The 21,074-nt window shown below is 61.4% G+C and overlaps 1 protein-coding gene and 2 long non-coding RNA genes across 3 annotated transcripts; all 3 read right to left on the bottom strand.

Annotated features, from left to right (window-relative positions):
• Window positions 1-5,995: 5,995 nt before the first annotated feature.
• LOC148161299 (uncharacterized) lies at window positions 5,996-7,142 on the bottom strand. Its single transcript, XR_015767688.1, has 3 exons — window positions 7,019-7,142; window positions 6,826-6,917; window positions 5,996-6,124 (listed from the first exon to the last, which is right to left on the bottom strand). It is a non-coding gene; the product is annotated as an uncharacterized LOC148161299 (long non-coding RNA).
• A 948-nt stretch (window positions 7,143-8,090) lies between these two features.
• Window positions 8,091-10,820, bottom strand: LOC148161298 (testis-specific Y-encoded protein 1-like). Its single transcript, XM_088020834.1, has 2 exons — window positions 10,659-10,820; window positions 8,091-10,557 (listed from the first exon to the last, which is right to left on the bottom strand). Exon 2 carries the CDS (start codon window positions 9,485-9,487, stop codon window positions 8,882-8,884), a length of 606 nt encoding a protein of 201 aa, XP_087876960.1. The 5' UTR covers window positions 9,488-10,557; window positions 10,659-10,820; the 3' UTR covers window positions 8,091-8,881.
• Window positions 10,821-15,518: 4,698 nt separating this feature from the next.
• LOC148161297 (uncharacterized) lies at window positions 15,519-16,611 on the bottom strand. The gene is made up of 2 exons (XR_015767680.1): window positions 16,417-16,611; window positions 15,519-15,713 (listed from the first exon to the last, which is right to left on the bottom strand). It is a non-coding gene; the product is annotated as an uncharacterized LOC148161297 (long non-coding RNA).
• Window positions 16,612-21,074: the final 4,463 nt, after the last annotated feature.

The raw sequence follows: 21,074 nt of genomic DNA, 5'->3' as shown, positions 1-21,074 counted from the left end.
CCTCTCCCGTCCCGCGCTCCCGGCTAAGGCGGCTGTACAGACCTTCAAATCCGTCATGTAGCCAAGGAGGGCGTGATCTTGCTTCCTGATCACGGCTGACATCTGTGGGTGTTTCACAAACTGCTGTAAGTCAAGGACCCTCCGAGGGCTGGAGATGAAAGTGCTAGAACTACAGTGCAAGTCTGGACAGCAGCTGGGCACTGCTTCCCCTCTGCTCCCCCGGGTCATACTCCGTCCACACGGACTGCCTCAATGCCCCCGGGCCCCCTCACGGGATACTGCAGGTCTCAGCACTCACACAGGGGGCTGAGAATCCTCAGAGACAACCCCTCCCGCCCCAGGCCCACCTCCGCAGCTCATCCTCCTCTGCTGACAGCCAGACACAACCAGCTCATCTCCGGACAAGCACACCTTCCTGCCTCAGGCTGAGCAGGTGGGCACTCACAACCTCCGCCTGCCACGTTACCCCGAGGGGAACCTGAGCTTAAGCTGGACCTGTTTTGTGGGAAGACGCCCTGCTGCGACTCCTAAGGCCTAATTGAAAGCTGGCTCTCTGGTCCTACACCTCCACTGGACTTCGAGAGCCTCGTGTGACATCAAGGGCAGCCAGAGGCCCCCAGCCCCCACCCCCACCCAGGGCGGGGATGTCCAGGCTGTCCGGATCACCAGGGCATGGGCGTGGCCACCGGAACCCGGGGAGTTGGGGTGGGGCTGGGGGTGGGGGGTTCACCTCCAGATGTATATTGATACTCAACGGCCCCCTCCCTTCGGTACTTCTTGCTCTAGCCCGGCCACATCGGGGTCCCTCCATGACAGCGTCAAGGCTACAGCCTTGGCCCAGAAGCCAGGGATGCACCGCATAAGGGCGCTTTGGTGTTCCAGGGGACGCTGCCGCCTCCGACAACACCTGAGCCTGAGCCCGGAGTAGGACCTGCTGGTTTGTTTCTTAACGCACTCCAGCTCTGACTGCAGGGCCTCTAGAGCCTCGAGCGAGGACGGGATCGGACCCCGCCGCCCCTCTGGCTGTTCTTCCCCTTTCTGCTTCTCCTGCATCTCCTGAGCCCCTTCTTCCTCCTTCTGGCCCTCCTCCCTCTGGTCCTCGTGCTCAGCCTCCTCCTCAGCCCCTTCAGCCTCCTCTCCCTCCTCAGGCTCCTCGCACTCCCCAGCCTCCTCTGCCTCAGCCACCTCCTCTCCAACAAGCTCCTCCTTAGCCTCCTCCACCTCAGCCTCTTCCGCAACAGCCTGCTCCTCAGCCTGTTCCTCCCCCTCCTCTTCCTCAGCCTCTTCAGGCCCCTCCACCTCCTCCTCTTCCTCGGGCTTCTCCTCCTCCCTTGGCTCCTGCTTAACCACCTCAGCCTCCTCCTTCTCAGCATGCTCAGCCTCCTCCTCCTCCCTGTCCACATCCTCCTCCTCCTCGCCCTGCTCCTGCTCAGCCTCTACAGCCTCCTCGCCCTCTTCCTCCACAGCCTTGTCAGCCTCTCCTCCTCCTCCTCCTCCTCCTCACCCTCCTCTTCCTCACCGTCCCCCTCTCTCTCTACTCCTCCGACTCCTAAACTGCCCTTGCCTCCTCTACCTCCTCCGGGTCCTCCGTGGCCTCCTCGCCGTCTCCGTCCTCGCCCTCCAACACGGCAAGGTTCAGCACCCACCATAAGACCAGCTCCACCGCCAGGATGGCACCCTCTCCCTCCCATCGCTCCTCCCCTTCCCGAACAGCCATGCCCGCCATCCCCACACCGAGGGACTTCAGCGCCCCCGGCGCGCCCCAGGGGCCTCTATCTCCGGGGACAGCCGCCACGTGACCGGCCCCTTTCCCGACTGAGGCGGGTCCGGGATTCCCTCGCACCCTGCGTCGCCGGGGCAGCTGCGGAGGGAAGGGCTGGAGTTGTGAGCACAGGCCTCCTCAGGTTCCTCCCCAAGCGCAGCTCTGGCACCCAGGGACGGCGACCGAGAGCAGTCTCCTCCCGGAGGCCTCTGGACAATGGGACCCATGCACACAAGGGCCTGGGGCGAGGTGTGCAAGAGGCAGATGTGGCCGGGCCACGCATGCGGCCTTGGCGGGATGGAGTCCCGGAAGCACGCCCAGGACTCAGCCAGGCCCTTGGCTCTAAGCTTGGGCAGGGCGGTGGGCGTGCCCGCTGGCGGCCCCGCCCCTCATCCCACCGGAGCCTGCCAGCCCGCCAGAGAGCCTGCCTGCGTGCCTCCTCCGCGGTGGCCTCGAGCTCCCAGCCCGACCGAACCCCCCTCCCACCCCTACGCCACCCCCCAACACAACCGCCACCCCACCCCCCCTGCCCGCGCCTCCCACGGCCTCGTCAGGTGCGTGCTCTGCCTGGATTTTGTACCGACAAGGCGAGGCTGTCCCTCAACCTTCCCGAATAGACTCCTCTAAGACCCAGGATACTGTGTGCACCACGGGAAGCCTGCTCCAGTGTGCGTGGAAATGGTCAGCCCAGACCCTGGAGTATTCATAGTGCGTTTCCAGGACACAGAGGCCCCGAACCCCTCTGCCGCCTCCGGGAAATATGCCGCTACATTTTGTCCCCGTGCATGCCCTCTGCTGGCCAGGAGGAAAGCGACGAAGAGCATTCACTCCACCCGTCCGACTGTCCTTTCCTCACGCTCTCCTCGCCGGCCTCCTGTCTGACTCTGTCTCCCGGCGCAATTTCTCTGACCCCTGTGGCCACACGGCCTCTGGTACCTAAAGAATTCCGGACAGAAGATGCAGATGCATCTCGGAGCAGCTCCTCTCCCAGGAAATTAAAGCCCTCTCCCGCTCTGGGACCGGCAGCCACGCCGGTAACCCTCGAAAGGGTGCCAAGCCGGCTGCACACACAAACACAGCTCACACACTCACACAGAGAACGAGTGTGTTTGTAAGGGAGGACAGAGGGACACATACCTTTCCTGGGGCCAAGAGCATACAGGAAAGGTGACCCAGACGCCCCTCCCTGAAGAGGAAGTCTGACCCAACCCTGTGGAGAGGGCGGCAGGTGGATGCTGTCCGCCGGCACAGTGAACTCAGTGCCCACTCATTGGAAAGCCAGGCGGCAAGCAGCTGAGGACGGGACCCAGGCGACCGGCAGCACGAACGCCCGGCCCCCCACCCCACAGACGGAGCGTCTAATGTTGCATGCTGCCAAAGGCACGAATGCCCCGGTAAGGGGTTGCCAGCTCGTCTGGCCTACAGAGGGGAACGCATCCTCCCTAGCCTTACGTGCTCTGGGCCAGCCGGGTCAGACCGTGAGTGGATCGGCAAGCTGGGCCATCACATACCCAGAGCTGGCCCACAAATGAGGTGAGAGATGCCCAAGTGTGGTTTGAAGCCTGAAAAATGGCATGGGGCTTTTGGTCGGTGCCAAGGCCAGCCTGTCTCTACAGGCATCACCGACAAAAGGGGCTTCTTACACGCCCCCCTGCCCCCGTCTCAGTCAGGAGAACCGTGCACGTGTATACAGGTAGAGTCCCCGACCGGGTCTCCACGTATTTCCACCAGACTGGATTTAATATGCGCCCCCACAGTCTTCGGACCGTGGTATGCATCCGTTCGCCCGTCATGTGGATGCTGTCCACGTCCACTCCCACTCCCGTGTGACATTCGTGCAATGACAGACGTCTGGCCTAGCCCTTGCCGGGGAGGGAAGGTGAGAGAGGCCACACCACAAGAGGTGTGTGGCCTGGGAAGAGGGTGAAACCCCTAGCTAATTCCCACACCTGGAACCATGTGTTCAATCAGCACAGATGGGTGGTGTGCCTCACAACCGCCTGCCAAATCCCATCCCGCCCCCCTTGGCTTGGCCCCTTTGCGTCTGTGCATCGACACGGGAGACGGACCACTGAAGAACCACGGAATGCACACGAGGCCTGTGTGTCCGGAGGGACGTGGCTGCCCTCGGCCTCTTGCCCCTTTCTCCATCATCGGCAGAGCTAGCAATCCCACAGGCCCTCTCCTTCGCTGACCGGGGCCTACACACACTCTCATACACACGTGTGCACGTGCAAATGCTTGGACACACGACACAGACGCATACGGACTCGACACACAGGCATGGGCCAGTGGCCACACACCCTCATACTCACACGTGCCTGCAAACACACAGAGACATGCAACACACACTCACGAGGTCATGCAAACACACGCACACGACACACACACACACACACACACACATTCCCGGGCTCGACACACGGGAATGAAGAGGGCCGCATGCACGCACATAAACACAAACCCATGCGGACGGCACCGCTCTCTCTCTCTCTCCCACGTGCGCGCGCACACACACACACACTCACACACACACAATCACCCAAAGCCTGCAAATACACACACAACAGACACCCTTGTGCCACCAATGACACTTACACTCAACGCTCACACGGAAGGTCTCTGGAACGCTTCCATACATACGGACCCCTGTGAAAGTCGCACGCCCAGGTACGCCTGAAAACACACACACACGCAATATGCCCATGGAATAGCACAGACAGCCAGGCGAATTTCTACTCGCCTGCACACACACGTTCACGTGCACTGGGAAACACAAACACCATGCAACACACACACGGTCCCCGCACACAGGCATGCACATTGACCGCCCAAACACAGACCAACCCACGCATGGCCAAAGACACCCTCAGGAAACAGACACCCAAAATATTTGGTCTCCAGTACACAGACATGCACACTTGCCAGGAACACACACAGATGTGTACATGAAAGATACACACACTCACACAACACATGGAGGTACAAAACATCCCCGACACACAGAAACGCACACTTGGCCACACACATACACCCATGTGTCGCATGCAAACACGCATTCCCATTAAATATAAACACACGGTGCCCGCACAAAGGTATGTGCATGTGGGCCCACACGCGCGCGCGCACACACAGACACACACACACAAACAGACAAGCCATCTGTGTGGAAACACGCAACACACACCAACTCACAAGTGCTATGGCACACAAGCATGCGCACTTGGACACACACATTAACACATACGTGGGCATGCAAACATGGAAATGCAGCACATAAACACCCTGGGCCGCTACACACTGATGCACACACGTGGCCTCCCAAACACACACACCCATGCGCCTGCAAACACATACTCTCGAAACACACCAAGACACATGGTCTTCGGACCACAGGCATGCACCCTTGCCACACACTCACGTGCGCATGCAAACTCACACACACTGCACAGACACACAAGATCCCCGGGAAAGGGCCATGCTCAGGGGGCCGAACGCACAGGCACACATACACGAACCCACATGCGCTGACACACACCCGAAAGTGTACGTGGGCATTCAACTCCCTCCCACACAACCCACTCACAAAGCCACAGTGCCCAGCACTCAAACCTGCCTTCCGTCACACGTCCTTGGAACTGTCCCCTGTGGGCAGGTGGTGCGGCGCAGGAGGGCTTGGGTCTGCAGGGAGCACAAGGAAATGCCTCCATCTTCTCCTCGGGACACGTGGGTTTTGCAGTGCTCCTGACCAGTTGAACGCATGGGAACCGATCACAGCATGTGGGGCACGCTTCCAGGTAGCAAGGCTATTGGGCCAAGCTCCTCAAGCGGTGTCAATGAGGCGGTGCCTGGAGCCACCAGGCGACGAGGGTCCCGCTCGCCAGGACCCTTCCCCGCCTGTGTGCCCTACCCTAAAGGACAAGGCTCCCATGAAGAGAGGTCTGCCTTTGTCCGAGGTCCTCGTAGACCCTACCTAGGATGGGGGGTGCTCTGTCCGCATGCCGAGCCCTGACCTGCACTGCCCTGCCCCCATGTTGAACTTCACCGCCACACATGGAATCCCACAGGCCATGGGGTGGAGGGTCCCACTAGGCTGACTGCCTCCTCCCCATATCCTGGTTCCAATACAAACCCACACACAGACGCAAAGAACTTCTTAACTTGTTTATGCCTCTCTCGCCTTCCCCACATAGGTGCTGGATACTCTCCAGAGCGGGCACTGGTGGTCCTTTTCACAACTGTGACCTGTGCAGGCAGAGCACCACGTAGATTCGTCCACACATCTCTCACAGCGGTGGTGGCCTCCTCGACGATTTCTTGTTGGTAAGATTCTGATGCTCTGAAGTGGACACGTCCACACAGCTGTCATGCACACGACACACACACACACACACACACACACACACACACACGTCCACACAGCTGCCATGCACACGACACACACACACACACACACACACACACACACACACACACGTCAGGGATTCGTGAAATTGCATAATACCAAGGATAGCCGAGGCGGTGTTGAGGGTGTCCTCTGTCCTCGTGGGATCCCTCTTCCAACTCAGCTAGAGCCTCACGAGCCTCCTGCTCAAGGCCCAGTGCCATTCCCTAGAATGGCCGTGTGGCTGTGCGAGGCCATGGGGTGGTCGGGACCGCGGAGGGAAGTTGGGATTCTGGGCACAGGAGCGGGAATGGAAGGAGGCAGCCCCACTCGTAAAGACACACAGGACATCCCCAAATGAACGAACGGCAGAAGGCCTGAGAGGGGGTCGACGGGCACAGGTGAGGGTTCAGAGAAACGGGGTGGAGAAGTCTTCCTTCTCCAGAGTGACCTGGGACATTCCAGCTGCCATCCTGGGGTCCCTGAACGTGCCCGCATGGGCGCACCTGCCTGGATGGGGACCCTGAGTTCCCCGAGGTTCCCCTCTCACCCTGCCAACCGCTCTCTGGGTGAGCTGGGGCCAAGGCTCCCCTGGCCTCAGTGTCCCCACCGCCAACCAGCCTGTGTCCCGGCACCTGCCACACACACAAGTCAGGACCCAGCGCCCCCGGCTTCTCACCGACAGGCCCTCTTCTCAGTTCATTCTCTTCGGCTGCCTTCCTGCCTCCGGTAGTACTGCAGGGGATTGGACCACAGGTCTTCGATGATGACCTGGTGGGGAAACAGACTAGCTGAGCAAGGAGCCCGGGCCCCGTTCCCAAGCACCGGGGCCCAGGCATCACCCCGGCGGACGAAGGCCGCAGAGTCCCCACCTCGGCGATGCCGTCAGACCCTGGGGAGCAGGGATCACACAACCAGTTGAAGAAGTTAAGGCTGGTGGTTTCGTGCCTGCGCCTGGCAGCTCCATGTGCATTGTCCCAGAACCACTGCACTGGAGTGGAATGAGACGCCCGATATCCTGCAGGAATGGAAAATTTAGGAAAGCCTCTCAACGGCCTAGCAACCAATCCCTCTCGGCCTCTCTCCCTCTCAACCTCCCCGCCTCTCTCCCTCCCAGGCAGGGTCCCGGCCCTGCCCCCCCCCGGGCCCCCCCCCCGCCTACCTCCCCTTCCGCTCCCAAGGGCCCCCTGCCCGACCCCAGCACCCTCGAAGCTCAAGCCCACTCTTACCGGCAATGCTAAGGTGATACTCCTTAATGATCACTTTGTTCTGGAAGTAGGGGTTGTTCTCAAAGAAAAACATCAACCTGCAGCGGTACTTAGGACGGCACAATTCCTCCACCTACCCCGCCGGAGGAAGAGGAGGGCACGTGGGAACGTGTCCTCTACGTATCCGGGGCTGCTTGCCTGGCTGCCGCTCCTAACCACTATGCCGGGCCCATTCCTGCTCAAAGCCCACTCCCACCGGACCTCCCCCAGCCTCCGTCTCCCAGGACTGACCTCCAACTTGGTCATGAAGCTGAGCACGTCTCTGCCCTGGTCACCCGTCACGGCTGATATCTTGGGGTGATTCAGGATCTGCTTTGGGTCAAGGAGTCTCGGCAGCCCTTGCTACGGTACGAGAGCCAGGAGCGACCCAGCCCTTGCCGGCTGAGAGCAAGAGACCCGGACAGTGCATGTGCAGAATCACCAGGCACGGCCGGGCTCCCAACGTCCTCATCTCCTGCCCTATCTTCCCACCTGCTCAACCCTGGGGAGTGCCTTGGATTCCAGCACCTCAGAGGCTGCCGGCACCCGACAACAGGGGAAGGCCAAGGGCCTGAATGCTCTCCCTTCCCACGGGCCCCTGGCCTGTGCGTGTGGCCTGCAGGCGGTCACTTCTTTGGATGCCTGGATGTGCTCCCTCCCACGCTCACGTCTTCTTTGCTTGTGTGTTTGCCTGAGGTCTGGTAACTTTGAGGGGCCTCCTGCGCCCAGGAGGGGGCCGCTCGGCTCACGTGGAGCACGGCTGCACACCCACGGCCCAAAGGCTGGTCCTGGCAGAGTCAGCGAGTGAGGGAGGGAAAGGAGTAGATGGGGGCGGGAGGGAAAGCAAAAGAGAGACAGGGACACAGAGACCCCACACCGGGAGGAACGGACACAGGGGGAGGGCACAGAGGACAGAGCGAGGGGGCGAGCGAGGACACAGAGGGGGAGAGCCTGGCAGGGAGGAAAGGTGCATGTAGGCGCCTGAGCCTGGGGCCTCGGCCTGGCTGTGTGGGGCTGGTGGAGACAGGTTTGCAGCACCGCCGCTGCGCCGTGTCTGAGGTTACGCGGTCTGCCGAAGCGAGGCGGCCCACTGACTGGCTTGGCAACCCGCGTGCGGACGAGATGGTGGGTCTGCCCTGAACTCTTTGGAAAACCACGCAGGGTCTGAAGGACAGGGAAGGGGTTCGGGCAGCCTCCCCGTTTGCCCCATGTCCCAACAACGGTTTCCTTCCAATAGGTTTTCTGAGCCAAGTGGGATTTGGGCTACACTACTTGTCGAAGGCTGTTGACCCGTGTTCCCTGAACCCCGCAAGCCTGCTGGGAGAGCTGCAGCCCCAAAGCTTCCGCCTGCAGCTTCTGATCACACACGGTCTGGACAGGTCTTAGCCCCTGCGTTCTCACGCGCGCCCCGATCCGCCTCCTTCTGCTGTGCATTATCGGGACCGTGGGCCCACTCCCACCCGGGGAAGGGGGTTGGAACCCTTCCCCTCAGCGCCCATGGCCGTGGCCGTGGTTCTGCTGCTGCCCTCCCCCCGGTGCTCCTGCACAGCAGCCAAACCCCACCAGCCGGAGGAAGGATACGGCCTGGGCCCAGAAGCCAGGGATGCACTGGATGATGGCCCTCCGGCGAGCCAGGTGAGAACTCCGCTTCTGATTCACCCTGAGCTTGTGCCGCACATAGGCCCTGGTAGCTTGGGCATCCAGAGAGCTGAGCGCTAACTGCACAACCTCCAGCGCGGCCAGCGGGGCCCCGGCTGGCTCTTCCTGCGGCAGCTCCTGCAGCTCCTCGTCCTGTTCTGCTTGAGTCACCTCCCCGTCTTCCACGGCCACGACCTCCATCACCGCCATGATATCCTCCGCCACCAACACCAACTCCTCCCCCGGGGCGGCCTCGCCTCTGCGCTGCCGGTTTTCAGCCTCCAGCGCAGCCTCTACCACTATGCCCCCCCAGCCTAGGGCCTGCGGCGCCCCCGCCTCGGCCCGGGCGCCTGCCTCCCCACCGGCCCCCGAGTCGTCACCGGCCCCTCCGCGGACTAAGCTGGTCAAGGATTCCGGAGCAGCCCCGTCGTCCCCGGACGGCGCCTCGCTCTCCATGGGGCCTTGGACCCCAACCGCGACAGCCGCGGAAGGTAGGAGCTGGGGGGGCGAGCACGCGGCGCCGGCAACCGCCGAGCAGTTGAAGCTCTGGCGCCCACGCTTCGAGGCGGGCTCCTACCGGAGAATGGGGGCCTGGCGGACGCATGCGCACAAAAGCCTGGGGACTCGTGGCGGCTGGGTGGCGTGGGGGTGGCGCCCCCGGCACGCATGTGCCCTTGGCGGGATGTTACCACCCCCCTCAACCCCTCACGCCCAGGATGCTGAGCCGCCCGCGTGGTCCAACCAGCGGCACGGCGGTGGGCGTGGCCGCAACCAGCCCCGCCCCGCCCCTCCCGGGAGCCCGCCCTCTGCTTCATCTCCTCAGGGGTGGCGTCCGGGCCTGGACCGTGGCATTTTCTTCGCTGACACCTACCAGGCCATTCCCGGGAGTTCCCTCGTACCACAAACCTCGTGTTCACACTCTCATCCGTTCCACTGGGAACACGCTGCTGGCACCGGGAAATTCACAGCCAGCCGCTCAATAGGGTGGCCCCCGCCGCCCGGGAACCTCACCCGGCCCCTTCTTAGTCACACCGGGGGAAGCCCTGCACTCATTAGCTGGTGCTCCAACCACTGCCACATGGCTGTCCACAAGGCTTCCACCCCTTTCGCCGCCCGGTGCGGGAGGGAGCCAGGAGGCGGCCCAGGAGGATCCAGCACGCAGGCTCGTCCCCGCCCCAACGACCCGCCTCTCCTAGAAAGAGAGGAACCGCACACAGATCATTGGCCTGGCATGAGCAAGGAGCCAAGGTCCGAGGCCACCTCCCTGCTCACACAACCACTGGCACAGCCCCAGTCAGTTCCGGGATTGGGACTCTATGGCATGCTAATGGGCGGGCCAGGTAGCCTAAAGAGTAACTCTGCCGGGGGCCTGGGTGGCTCAGTCTTTAAGCTTCTGCGTTTGGCTCAGGTCATGATCCCAGGGTCCTGGGATGGAGCCCCGCATAGGGCTCCGTGCTCAGCGGGGAGCTTGCTTCTCCCTCTCCCACTCCCCCTGCTTGTGTTTCTTCTCTCGCTGTGTCTCATCTCTGTAAAATGAATAAATAAAATCTCAAGAAAGAAAAAACGGTAACTCTGGGGGTGTTCTTTCGTCAAAGCCACTGGTAGGATTGGTTCCCACCGTACTTACCTCTGCCTGGCCCTTCCTCTTTGCTTTCTCCCTCCTTGTCTGACCTCCGCGTTCCCTTTTCCTGGGTCTTTCTTCCCGCCTCACCATAACTGCCAGGGATGTCCGATCTCCAGCATAATGGTCCACGGAGACAGCTTTAATCCGCCTTGCTGAAGAGCTGTGGCTGTCTTGGCGGCCCCAGCTCTGCTGCAAGTTCTTCCTTGGTCTGTCTGTCCCTGAGTGGAGTGCCAGTCGGGGAGGGGATGGCAAAGTGAGCATTGGCGGCACACCCTGCCCATTCTCAGCTACCCACAAGGCCATTCTCGACACTCCCGCACTCCATGCCGGTCCCTGCAGGGAGGCGTACCGGAATATGGAGGATGTAGGGCGCCTTGGGTGCCAGGAAGGCCCAGTGGGTGACGGCAAGGATGAGGCGTTGGTGTCGTATCGTGGGAGGGCCTCAGGTACAGAAGAGGAAAGTGTCGGGCCGCCCGTGACGGGAGGGGTGGTTTTGAACCGAAGGAGGCAGGAGGAACACGCTTGGGGTGACGTGCAGGGTTCTGGATGGTAGGGCGTCAGCGTTTCAAACTCTACTGGTCAACGCAAACCAGGGACTTTGCAGGGATGACAACGCCCGGCCGTCTGCAGGGGAGAAGCACAATTATCTGAGACTGTCCCTGACTCAACCCAGTCTGTGGGTTTACTGCTACAGTCCAAACTGAATTTGGTCTTGTATACATGCCCAGGACACTAGAGGAGCGTCCTGAGTAAATAGTGCACCCAAAACAACGCATCATGGAGATCGAGAAGCCTGGGGGGCGGGGGGCCGGACAGGGAGCGGGGGAAGAGCGGGAGCGGCGCGGAGAAGGAGAGGAAGAGGGAGGGTGGACAGAGGGAGAGGAACAGAGAGGGAGAGGTGGGGATGCGAGGGAGAGAGGAGGGCAGAGGAGGAGGCAGGCCTGGGGACAGGGTGGGCGGGGGAGGGAGAGAGGGAGCGAGGACGGGCGGAGTCTGGACGGAGGCTGAAATCTGTACATTGCCAAGCCCACAGGCTGACAGCAAACATTCCCTCTTGGACGTCAAGAGGAGATCTGAAAGCACCCGTGGACCTTCAGACAGATCCCACTCGGTCATGCGGGGTTCGGTGGAGAGTTAAACCTCAAAGAAATGAAGTGAAGGGCTCCACAGAGGTCTGCGGGAAACCCTCATGCCCACGACTGACATGTACGACTCGGGAACGTCAGAGAGAGGTGGGGCAGAGTTACTCACGTAGCAGTTCCACGAAGACCTAACGTGACAGGGTTTGGAAGTTGCCCGACAACCCTGACTCTGCCCATCCAAGGAGCACTATGTGCGCCTAGCGGAAGACACGCGCCGAAGAGACGCCCAGGTCACTGGGCAAAGACACATCTCTCGGCAGTCTACAGAGGTGGGACTGACGCACCACACACTGGGGATCCTCAGGGAGAGGAAGAGCCAGCCTCCCCTTCGGATGCATGGAGGCCAGAAGGCAGTATGTGATAGGTTCGATATGTTCAGAGAAAAAAGTAGTATAACGTGCAGGCCATGTTCGGCACCAATGACTCAGAAAATTTTCACCAGACAGAAGGTGCAGGAGTGGGAGGGTGAGCCCGTGGCTCGGAGGGGGGGGCTGGGCGTGGAATGGAGCTGGCAGCCGGGGCTCTCTGCTAAGGAGGGTCCGGCCGGCCGAAAGGAGGCGTGTCCGTGATTCCGCTAAGTCAAGCTGCTAGCCTGAAATAAGGCATCCCCCTAAAGTACACCATAACCAACACCAGAGCAGGTTTTGCCTATGGAAATCCTCCGCGTTGCCTATGGGGCCCCAAAGGCAAATGCGTCCAAGGAGGCATCCGTGTGCGTACCTCTGCTGAGCACGCACAGACCTGTATCTTGGAAGCTGGAGTGTGCCCTTCCGTGGATTCATGAGAGACAGCCAGGCGCAGGCCCCGGGCGCCTTTCGCCAACCATGTCCCTGGTATCGACAGACCCGGGTCCCGCCAGGCTAAGGTGTTCACTCAACTGGGTGTGGGGAGAGCCCCGACGAAGGTGCGTGCAATGTAGATGCGGTAAAGCACTCTGGGGTACAGGAGTTTTCTTCTCTGAGTGCCCAGGCTCTTGGCCGCGCCGCTTCGAGGAAGGAAGAGGCAGACCAGACGAAGAGCGCTGGGCAGCAGGGAAAGTTTTATTCAGCCGGAGGACAAAGCTCCCCGAGAGTGTTCCCGGGTTCCCATTCAGACTTGGGGGTTCTTTTGAGCTCTTTCCCGGACGTTGAGATTGCGCCCCCTGTGGATTACTCGCCAAGGTGTGCCAGTCAGGATTTGGAACACGCCCACGTCTCCGGTGCTGATGGGTCTTGTGGGCTGACATCTGGAGACTAAGTGCCTCAGGTTGTGACAGCGACCGATATTTCATGGTTAGTGGCTTTGTTTTGGGTCGTCCTGCAAAGGTCCCCCCCTGCAGAGGCTGCCAGACAGAATGCCATCGTGGTCTTGTCTGAGCGTTCACACGGGAATTCTGCGTGGGTTTGTCTAAGCTGTCCCGGCACCCTGCTTTCCTGTTGGGGACCCTGGCCCCGAAGGCCTCAGCGTCCAATTGAGTCCTGACATCTGGGGCTCCCTGATCTCCCAAAGCTTCCCCCCCAAACCTCGCCTCACCCTTCTCTCCGGGCCGTGCCCCAACATCACGCCTTTACGCGAGCGCTGGTGCGAGATGCTCCGAGTGGGGGACCCTGTGCCCACCTCTTTCCCCGAGCTTTACATCCTCTGCCAGTCCCTACCAAACGGCACATGCGTAGAGGACTACCCTGCGGTCCCCCGAAATGGCCCAGGCTAGGACCCCTTCAGACCATGCGCCAACATGGGATCTGACCTGCTCCCGCTGCGGATTATGAAGTCACACTTTCTTCTGAGCCGCGCAAGCAGAGCCAGGGGCCAACAGGCGGGTACACCGGCATTACCAGACCAAGCAGCTGAAAGGAAGGGCCCTTCGGTGGCTCAGTTGGTTAAGCCGCTGCCTTAGGTTCGTGTCATGATCCTGGAGTCCTCGATCGAGACCCACGTCAGGGGGGGGGTCCCTGCTCAGCGGGGAGTCTGCTTCTCCCTCTGACCCTCTTCGCTCTTGTGCTCTCTCTCATTCTCTCTCTCTCAAATAAAACAGTAAAATCCTATAAAAAAGGAAGCTGAGAAGACCGATCTCCCCTGCAGCCGGAGAGAGCCAAGCCTCCCTCCTAGAGCCTCAGGGGCCTCCGCCCACTCTCTAAGGGGCAAGGCTAGATCCTACAGATCATCAATTCCACAGGCTGACGCCGGACAGGCGATCGGTCCTGCATAATGAAAGGGACAAGAAGCATCCTTGCAGTTTGCCTGCCGAACGCTCCTCCGGGAAAGAGCCGCCGCAATTCCCGGAAGTTGTGGAGCGGGGAGCCCCACGGGGAGGGCCGCGGTCGGGGACAGGAAGGTTAGTATCGCCCTATCAGGGTCGGGGCTACTGCCCGTGCAGCCCTCTTAGCTGGGGATGGAGAAGAGTGTCATGGGGCGAACGCTGACATCTCCCCACTGTGCTGGCAGCAGATTCAGTCCTCTGCCAGCATCCCTAGGCCCAGGCGTCCCAAGCCAGCAGATGCCTGCCTGGGGGAGGAGCACCCCAGGGGCTCACCTCACCGCCTCCCAGGTGCGGCTTGCGACACCTACTCTCTATGCTGCGGGTCTTTCCATGGACCTACGCACAGAAGGCTAAGGGATATCGGCCCCAGAGTCATCATGGGACAGAGAGCACACGCGAGGTTGGCCCGGCCCTTGCACTTAGCAACCGTCAAACCCTGTCCCTCCCCTCTCTCTGCACCCTGGCCCTAGGGAAATAGGGGGCTAGGATCCTGGGGAAGCATGCGTGCGTCAGTGTGTGAGTGTCAAGACATGTGAGTGAAGAAGCCTTTGGATGCGTCAGTGAGTGAGAGTGTGCCTGCGTGAGGACTGAGTGGGCGTTTGTCAGGGGCGGTGAGTGACGGAAGGAGTGTGTATGTGGGGGGTGCCTGAGAGTGAGTGTGTGTGTCAGTGTGTGGGAGTGCCTGAATGAGTGTGTGGGGGTGTGATTGTGCACCTGCTTGTGCATCTGAGAGTGTCTGTGTGTGTGTGTGTGTCGGTGTTCCCCACAAACGAGAGCCTCGCCCGGCGCCTGAATGAATGTCGTCTTCCTACCTTCCCACCTCCCTCTGTCGCCTCTCCCACCGTCCCTCCATATGCCCTGACCCACCCTCGCTATTACTGTGGCTGGTCCTGAGAGTCCAACCGTGTCAGCAAGAGCCTGTGTGCGTTCCAAGGCATGAAGAGCACCGGCGCTGGGTTCAACGGAGTGATGAACCTGGGTTCTCCCCCAACTCCCCCGTGGCGTGTGCAGTGGATGTCTGAGGACACCCACCAGGGAGCATCCCTGGACGACTGTTTTCTCCATCCAGCGAACGTGGGTCCTGCACCCGGTCGGCCCCGGCTCATCGCTCCTTTCCTTGAACGTCTTCATTTCCCCAGGGAAGAGATGAGCCCCAGGGAGCTGGCCTTGGTCCCATTTCCTCTCCCTGCTCAGCGCCCCCGCACCCCAAGGGAAGGACCTCTGGCCCCTGGGATGCAGTCCCCGTGCGTGTGTGCCCTAGCCCTCTGGGCAAGCATACAGACCAAGCCATTCCATGGGCTGGCGATGCCCAGGCAGAGAAGTCAAACACCCACACGAGGCCGATGTGCTCAGGCAATCCCCCGACCCCTGCCTCAAAGAGGAGCGCACGCACGCGAGCGACCCCGGGCGCGCGCGCGCACACACACACACACACACAGGCACACACACGCTCACCCACACACACATACACGGACATTTGACTTTGTTTTTCAACCTTTTAATATTTTTCCAGGGTTCCTGGCGCCTCAATCTGCCGATGTTTCGCCCCGGCACAGGACTTCAGTTACTTCCCGCGCAGATGGACCGGCCAGACCTTTCGGCTCCACCTCAAGCTTGTGGACTGGCTTCGGTCAAGTGCGATGCTCCCTCCTATTCATCTCAAATTCATGACGCTCCCTGGGAGGGACAGACACACGGACACGCAGACAGACACACATACACACCGGCACAAGGGAGGAGACACCTGGGTACACTCTCCGGGCCATAGGTTGCTTCAGGGTTTGAAGGCCCTCTGCGGGATCCGCGGTCACTCTCCCATGCCACTCCCTGCTGCTGACTGTGATCGCCTTACCTTTCCTCCACCCACGTATTCAACTAATTTGTGCACGCTGGCCAGTGCACTCGGCGCGGCTGGGGGCGGGGGGAATGGAGCTGCCTATGGAAATGAAGGGGTCAACTGTGGTGTCCAGACCCACACAGACAGGTGACGGGGCGGCGGGGTGAGCCTTGGTGCCTGGATACCCAGACATCTGTGCCAAGCGTGGCGGGAGGTAGCTCCGGTGGGCCCACGTGTAAGGCGGTGTTAGGAGAGCTGTGGGTGGTGTTTATGGACTCGGAATGACAATTCCCACAAGTGCAGCTGGCTTTGACTCTCCAGCTCGGCTCATGGAGACTGCCTGGCCCCGCCTGCCTCAAGCTTCGCCAGGCAGAAGCCGTTTGGCAATGCACTTATCCAGTCTTCCTGTCGCACGGTGATGCCCTTTGGACTCAGGGTCCCTGCGGCGGAGAGTTCCTCAGAGCCTCAGTGTCTCCATTGGTGGAGCCAGGTCCCACGGGCACCATGGTGCACAATTTGGCACCCACACCCCGAGCACCTCACCTGTCCTCCTCTCGGTTCCCTCTCCTGGGGCCTTCTTCCTCACGTAGTACTGCAGGGGTTGGGCCACAGGTCGTCCATGATGATCCGGCAGGGGAAACGGGGCAGGGTTCAGAGGCCCATCCTAAGCTGCCGCCGAACCCAGCGGGGTCCTTCCCGCTGTTTGTCGCAGGGCCCCACCTCAGCTATCCAGCTAGACCCGGCAAAGCTGTGCTCAGAGAACCAGTTGAAGAAGTTAGGACTGGTGTTGTGGTGCCTGCGACTGTAGGCCTCCTGTTCATAATCCTGGTGCCGCTGGATGGGAGTGGAATGTGACGGCCCATACCCTGCCGGAAGACGAGTTTGGGAGAAGGTGGAGGGTATGGAATCGTGTTTGGCCCTCCCTCCTGGACCTGCGACCGCCCATCCTGGCGGCGGCTTCTTAACCACAGCCCTGAGGACACACTCCTTCACACGACTACATTCTGGAAGTAGGGGTTCTGGCCAAAGAAGAGCAGGACCTTGCGGCAATCATGGGGAACCCTGAGCTCCTCCACCTCCCGGGTGGCAGATTGGGGGAGACGGGGGTGAAACCTCTGTCGAGCCGAACCTCCCCGTCCTGACTTTGGGGATGGATCCCTTCGGCATGCTCCCCTCTCCCGTCCCGCGCTCCCGGCTAAGGCGGCTGTACAGACCTTCAAATCCGTCATGTAGCCAAGGAGGGCGTGATCTTGCTTCCTGATCACGGCTGCCATCTGTGGGTGTTTCACAAACTGCTGTAAGTCAAGGACCCTCCGAGGGCTGGAGATGAAAGTGCTAGAACTACAGTGCAAGTCTGGACAGCAGCTGGGCACTGCTTCCCCTCTGCTCCCCCGGGTCATACTCCGTCCACACGGACTGCCTCAATGCCCCCGGGCCCCCTCACGGGATACTGCAGGTCTCAGCACTCACACAGGGGGCTGAGAATCCTCAGAGACAACCCCTCCCGCCCCAGGCCCACCTCCGCAGCTCATCCTCCTCTGCTGACAGCCAGACACAACCAGCTCATCTCCGGACAAGCACACCTTCCTGCCTCAGGCTGAGCAGGTGGGCACTCACAACCTCCGCCTGCCACGTTACCCCGAGGGGAACCTGAGCTTAAGCTGGACCTGTTTTGTGGGAAGACGCCCTGCTGCGACTCCTAATGCCTAATTGAAAGCTGGCTCTCTGGTCCTACACCTCCACTGGACTTCGAGAGCCTCGTGTGACATCAAGGGCAGCCAGAGGCCCCCAGCCCCCACCCCCACCCAGGGCGGGGATGTCCAGGCTGTCCGGATCACCAGGGCATGGGCGTGGCCACCGGAACCCGGGGAGTTGGGGTGGGGCTGGGGGTGGGGGGTTCACCTCCAGATGTATATTGATACTCAACGGCCCCCTCCCTTCGGTACTCCTTGCTCTAGCCCGGCCACATCGGGGTCCCTCCATGACAGCGTCAAGGCTACAGCCTTGGCCCAGAAGCCAGGGATGCACCGCATAAGGGCGCTTTGGTGTTCCAGGGGACGCTGCCGCCTCCGACAACACCTGAGCCTGAGCCCGGAGTAGGACCTGCTGGTTTGTTTCTTAACGCACTCCAGCTCTGACTGCAGGGCCTCTAGAGCCTCGAGCGAGGACGGGATCGGACCCCGCAGCCCCTCTGGCTGTTCTTCTCCTTTCTGCTTCTCCTGCATCTCCTGCGCCCCTTCTTCCTCCTTCTGGCCCTCCTCCCTCTGGTCCTCGTGCTCAGCCTCCTCCTCAGCCCCTTCAGCCTCCTCTCCCTCCTCAGGCTCCTCGCACTCCCCAGCCTCCTCTGCCTCAGCCACCTCCTCTCCAACAAGCTCCTCCTTAGCCTCCTCCACCTCAGCCTCTTCCGCAACAGCCTGCTCCTCAGCCTGTTCCTCCCCCTCCTCTTGCTCAGCCTCTTCAGGCCCCTCCACCTCCTCCTCTTCCTCGGGCTTCTCCTCCTCCCTTGGCTCCTGCTTAACCACCTCAGCCTCCTCCTTCTCAGCATGCTCAGCCTCCCCCTCCTCCCTGTCCACATCCTCCTCCTCCTCGCCCTGCTCCTGCTCAGCCTCTACAGCCTCCTCGCCCTCTTCCTCCACAGCCTTGTCAGCCTCTCCTCCTCCTCCTCCTCCTCCTCACCCTCCTCTTCCTCACCGTCCCCCTCTCTCTCTACTCCTCCGACTCCTAAACTGCCCTTGCCTCCTCTACCTCCTCCGGGTCCTCCGTGGCCTCCTCGCCGTCTCCGTCCTCGCCCTCCAACACGGCAAGGTTCAGCACCCACCATAAGACCAGCTCCACCGCCAGGATGGCACCCTCTCCCTCCCATCGCTCCTCCCCTTCCCGAACAGCCATGCCGGCCATCCCCACACCGAGGGACTTCAGCGCCCCCGGCGCGCCCCAGGGGCCTCTATCTCCGGGGACAGCCGCCACGTGACCGGCCCCTTTCCCGACTGAGGCGGGTCCGGGATTCCCTCGCACCCTGCGTCGCCGGGGCAGCTGCGGAGGGAAGGGCTGGAGTTGTGAGCACAGGCCTCCTCAGGTTCCTCCCCAAGCGCAGCTCTGGCACCCAGGGACGGCGACCGAGAGCAGTCTCCTCCCGGAGGCCTCTGGACAATGGGACCCATGCACACAAGGGCCTGGGGCGAGGTGTGCAAGAGGCAGATGTGGCCGGGCCACGCATGCGGCCTTGGCGGGATGGAGTCCCGGAAGCACGCCCAGGACTCAGCCAGGCCCTTGGCTCTAAGCTTGGGCAGGGCGGTGGGCGTGCCCGCTGGCGGCCCCGCCCCTCATCCCACCGGAGCCTGCCAGCCCGCCAGAGAGCCTGCCTGCGTGCCTCCTCCGCGGTGGCCTCGAGCTCCCAGCCCGACCGAACCCCCCTCCCACCCCTACGCCACCCCCCAACACAACCGCCACCCCACCCCCCCTGCCCGCGCCTCCCACGGCCTCGTCAGGTGCGTGCTCTGCCTGGATTTTGTACCGACAAGGCGAGGCTGTCCCTCAACCTTCCCGAATAGACTCCTCTAAGACCCAGGATACTGTGTGCACCACGGGAAGCCTGCTCCAGTGTGCGTGGAAATGGTCAGCCCAGACCCTGGAGTATTCATAGTGCGTTTCCAGGACACAGAGGCCCCGAACCCCTCTGCCGCCTCCGGGAAATATGCCGCTACATTTTGTCCCCGTGCATGCCCTCTGCTGGCCAGGAGGAAAGCGACGAAGAGCATTCACTCCACCAGTCCGACTGTCCTTTCCTCACGCTCTCCTCGCCGTCCTCCTGTCTGACTCTGTCTCCCGGCGCAATTTCTCTGACCCCTGTGGGCACACGGCCTCTGGTACCTAAAGAATTCCGGACAGAAGATGCAGCTGCATCTCGGAGCAGCTCCTCTCCCAGGAAATCAAAGCCCTCTCCCGCTCTGGGACCGGCAGCCACGCCGGTGACCCTCGAAAGGGTGCCAAGCCGGCTGCGCACACGAACACAGCTCACACACTCACACAGAGAACGAGTGTGTTTATAAGGGAGGACAGAGGGAAACATACCTTTCCTGGGGCCAAGAGCATACAGGAAAGGTGACCCAGACGCCCCTCCCTGAAGAGGAAGTCTGACCCAACCCTGTGGAGAGGGCGGCAGGTGGATGCTGTCCGCCGGCACAGTGAACTCAGTGCCCACTCATTGGAAAGCCAGGCGGCAAGCAGCTGAGGACGGGACCCAGGCGACCGGCAGCACGAACGCCCGGCCCCCTACCCCACAGACGGAGCGTCTAATGTTGCATGCTGCCAAAGGCACGAATGCCCCGGTAAGGGGTTGCCAGCTCGTCTGGCCTACAGAGGGGAACGCATCCTCCCTAGCCTTACGTGCTCTGGGCCAGCCGGGTCAGACCGTGAGTGGATCGGCAAGCTGGGCCATCACATACCCAGAGCTGGCCCACAAATGAGGTGAGAGATGCCCAAGTGTGGTTTGAAGCCTGAAAAATGGCATGGGGCTTTTGGTCGGTGCCAAGGCCAGCCTGTCTCTACAGGCATCACCGACAAAAGGGGCTTCTTACACGCCCCCCTGCCCCCGTCTCAGTCAGGAGAACCGTGCACGTGTATACAGGTAGAGTCCCCGACCGGGTCTCCACGTATTTCCACCAGACTGGATTTAATATGCGCCCCCACAGTCTTCGGACCGTGGTTTGCATCCGTTCGCCCGTCATGTGGATGCTGTCCACGTCCACTCCCACTCCCGTGTGACATTCGTGCAATGACAGACGTCTGGCCTAGCCCTTGCCGGGGAGGGAAGGTGAGAGAGGCCACACCACAAGAGGTGTGTGGCCTGGGAAGAGGGTGAAACCCCTAGCTAATTCCCACACCTGGAACCATGTGTTCAATCAGCACAGATGGGTGGTGTGCCTCACAACCGCCTGCCAAATCCCATCCCGCCCCCCTTGGCTTGGCCCCTTTGCGTCTGTGCATCGACACGGGAGACGGACCACTGAAGAACCACGGAATGCACACGAGGCCTGTGTGTCCGGAGGGACGTGGCTGCCCTCGGCCTCTTGCCCCTTTCTCCATCATCGGCAGAGCTAGCAATCCCACAGGCCCTCTCCTTCGCTGACCGGGGCCTACACACACTCTCATACACACGTGTGCACGTGCAAATGCTTGGACACACGACACAGACGCATACG

This window comes from Eumetopias jubatus, unplaced genomic scaffold, assembly GCF_037043125.1.
Source record: "Eumetopias jubatus isolate StellerSeaLion01/CBP00866 unplaced genomic scaffold, mEumJub1_p1.0 scaffold_258, whole genome shotgun sequence".
Classification (NCBI taxonomy): Eukaryota; Metazoa; Chordata; class Mammalia; order Carnivora; family Otariidae; genus Eumetopias; species Eumetopias jubatus.
The sequence above is the reverse complement of the archived record's forward strand: the minus strand, read 5'-3'. Positions and strand labels throughout refer to the sequence as shown.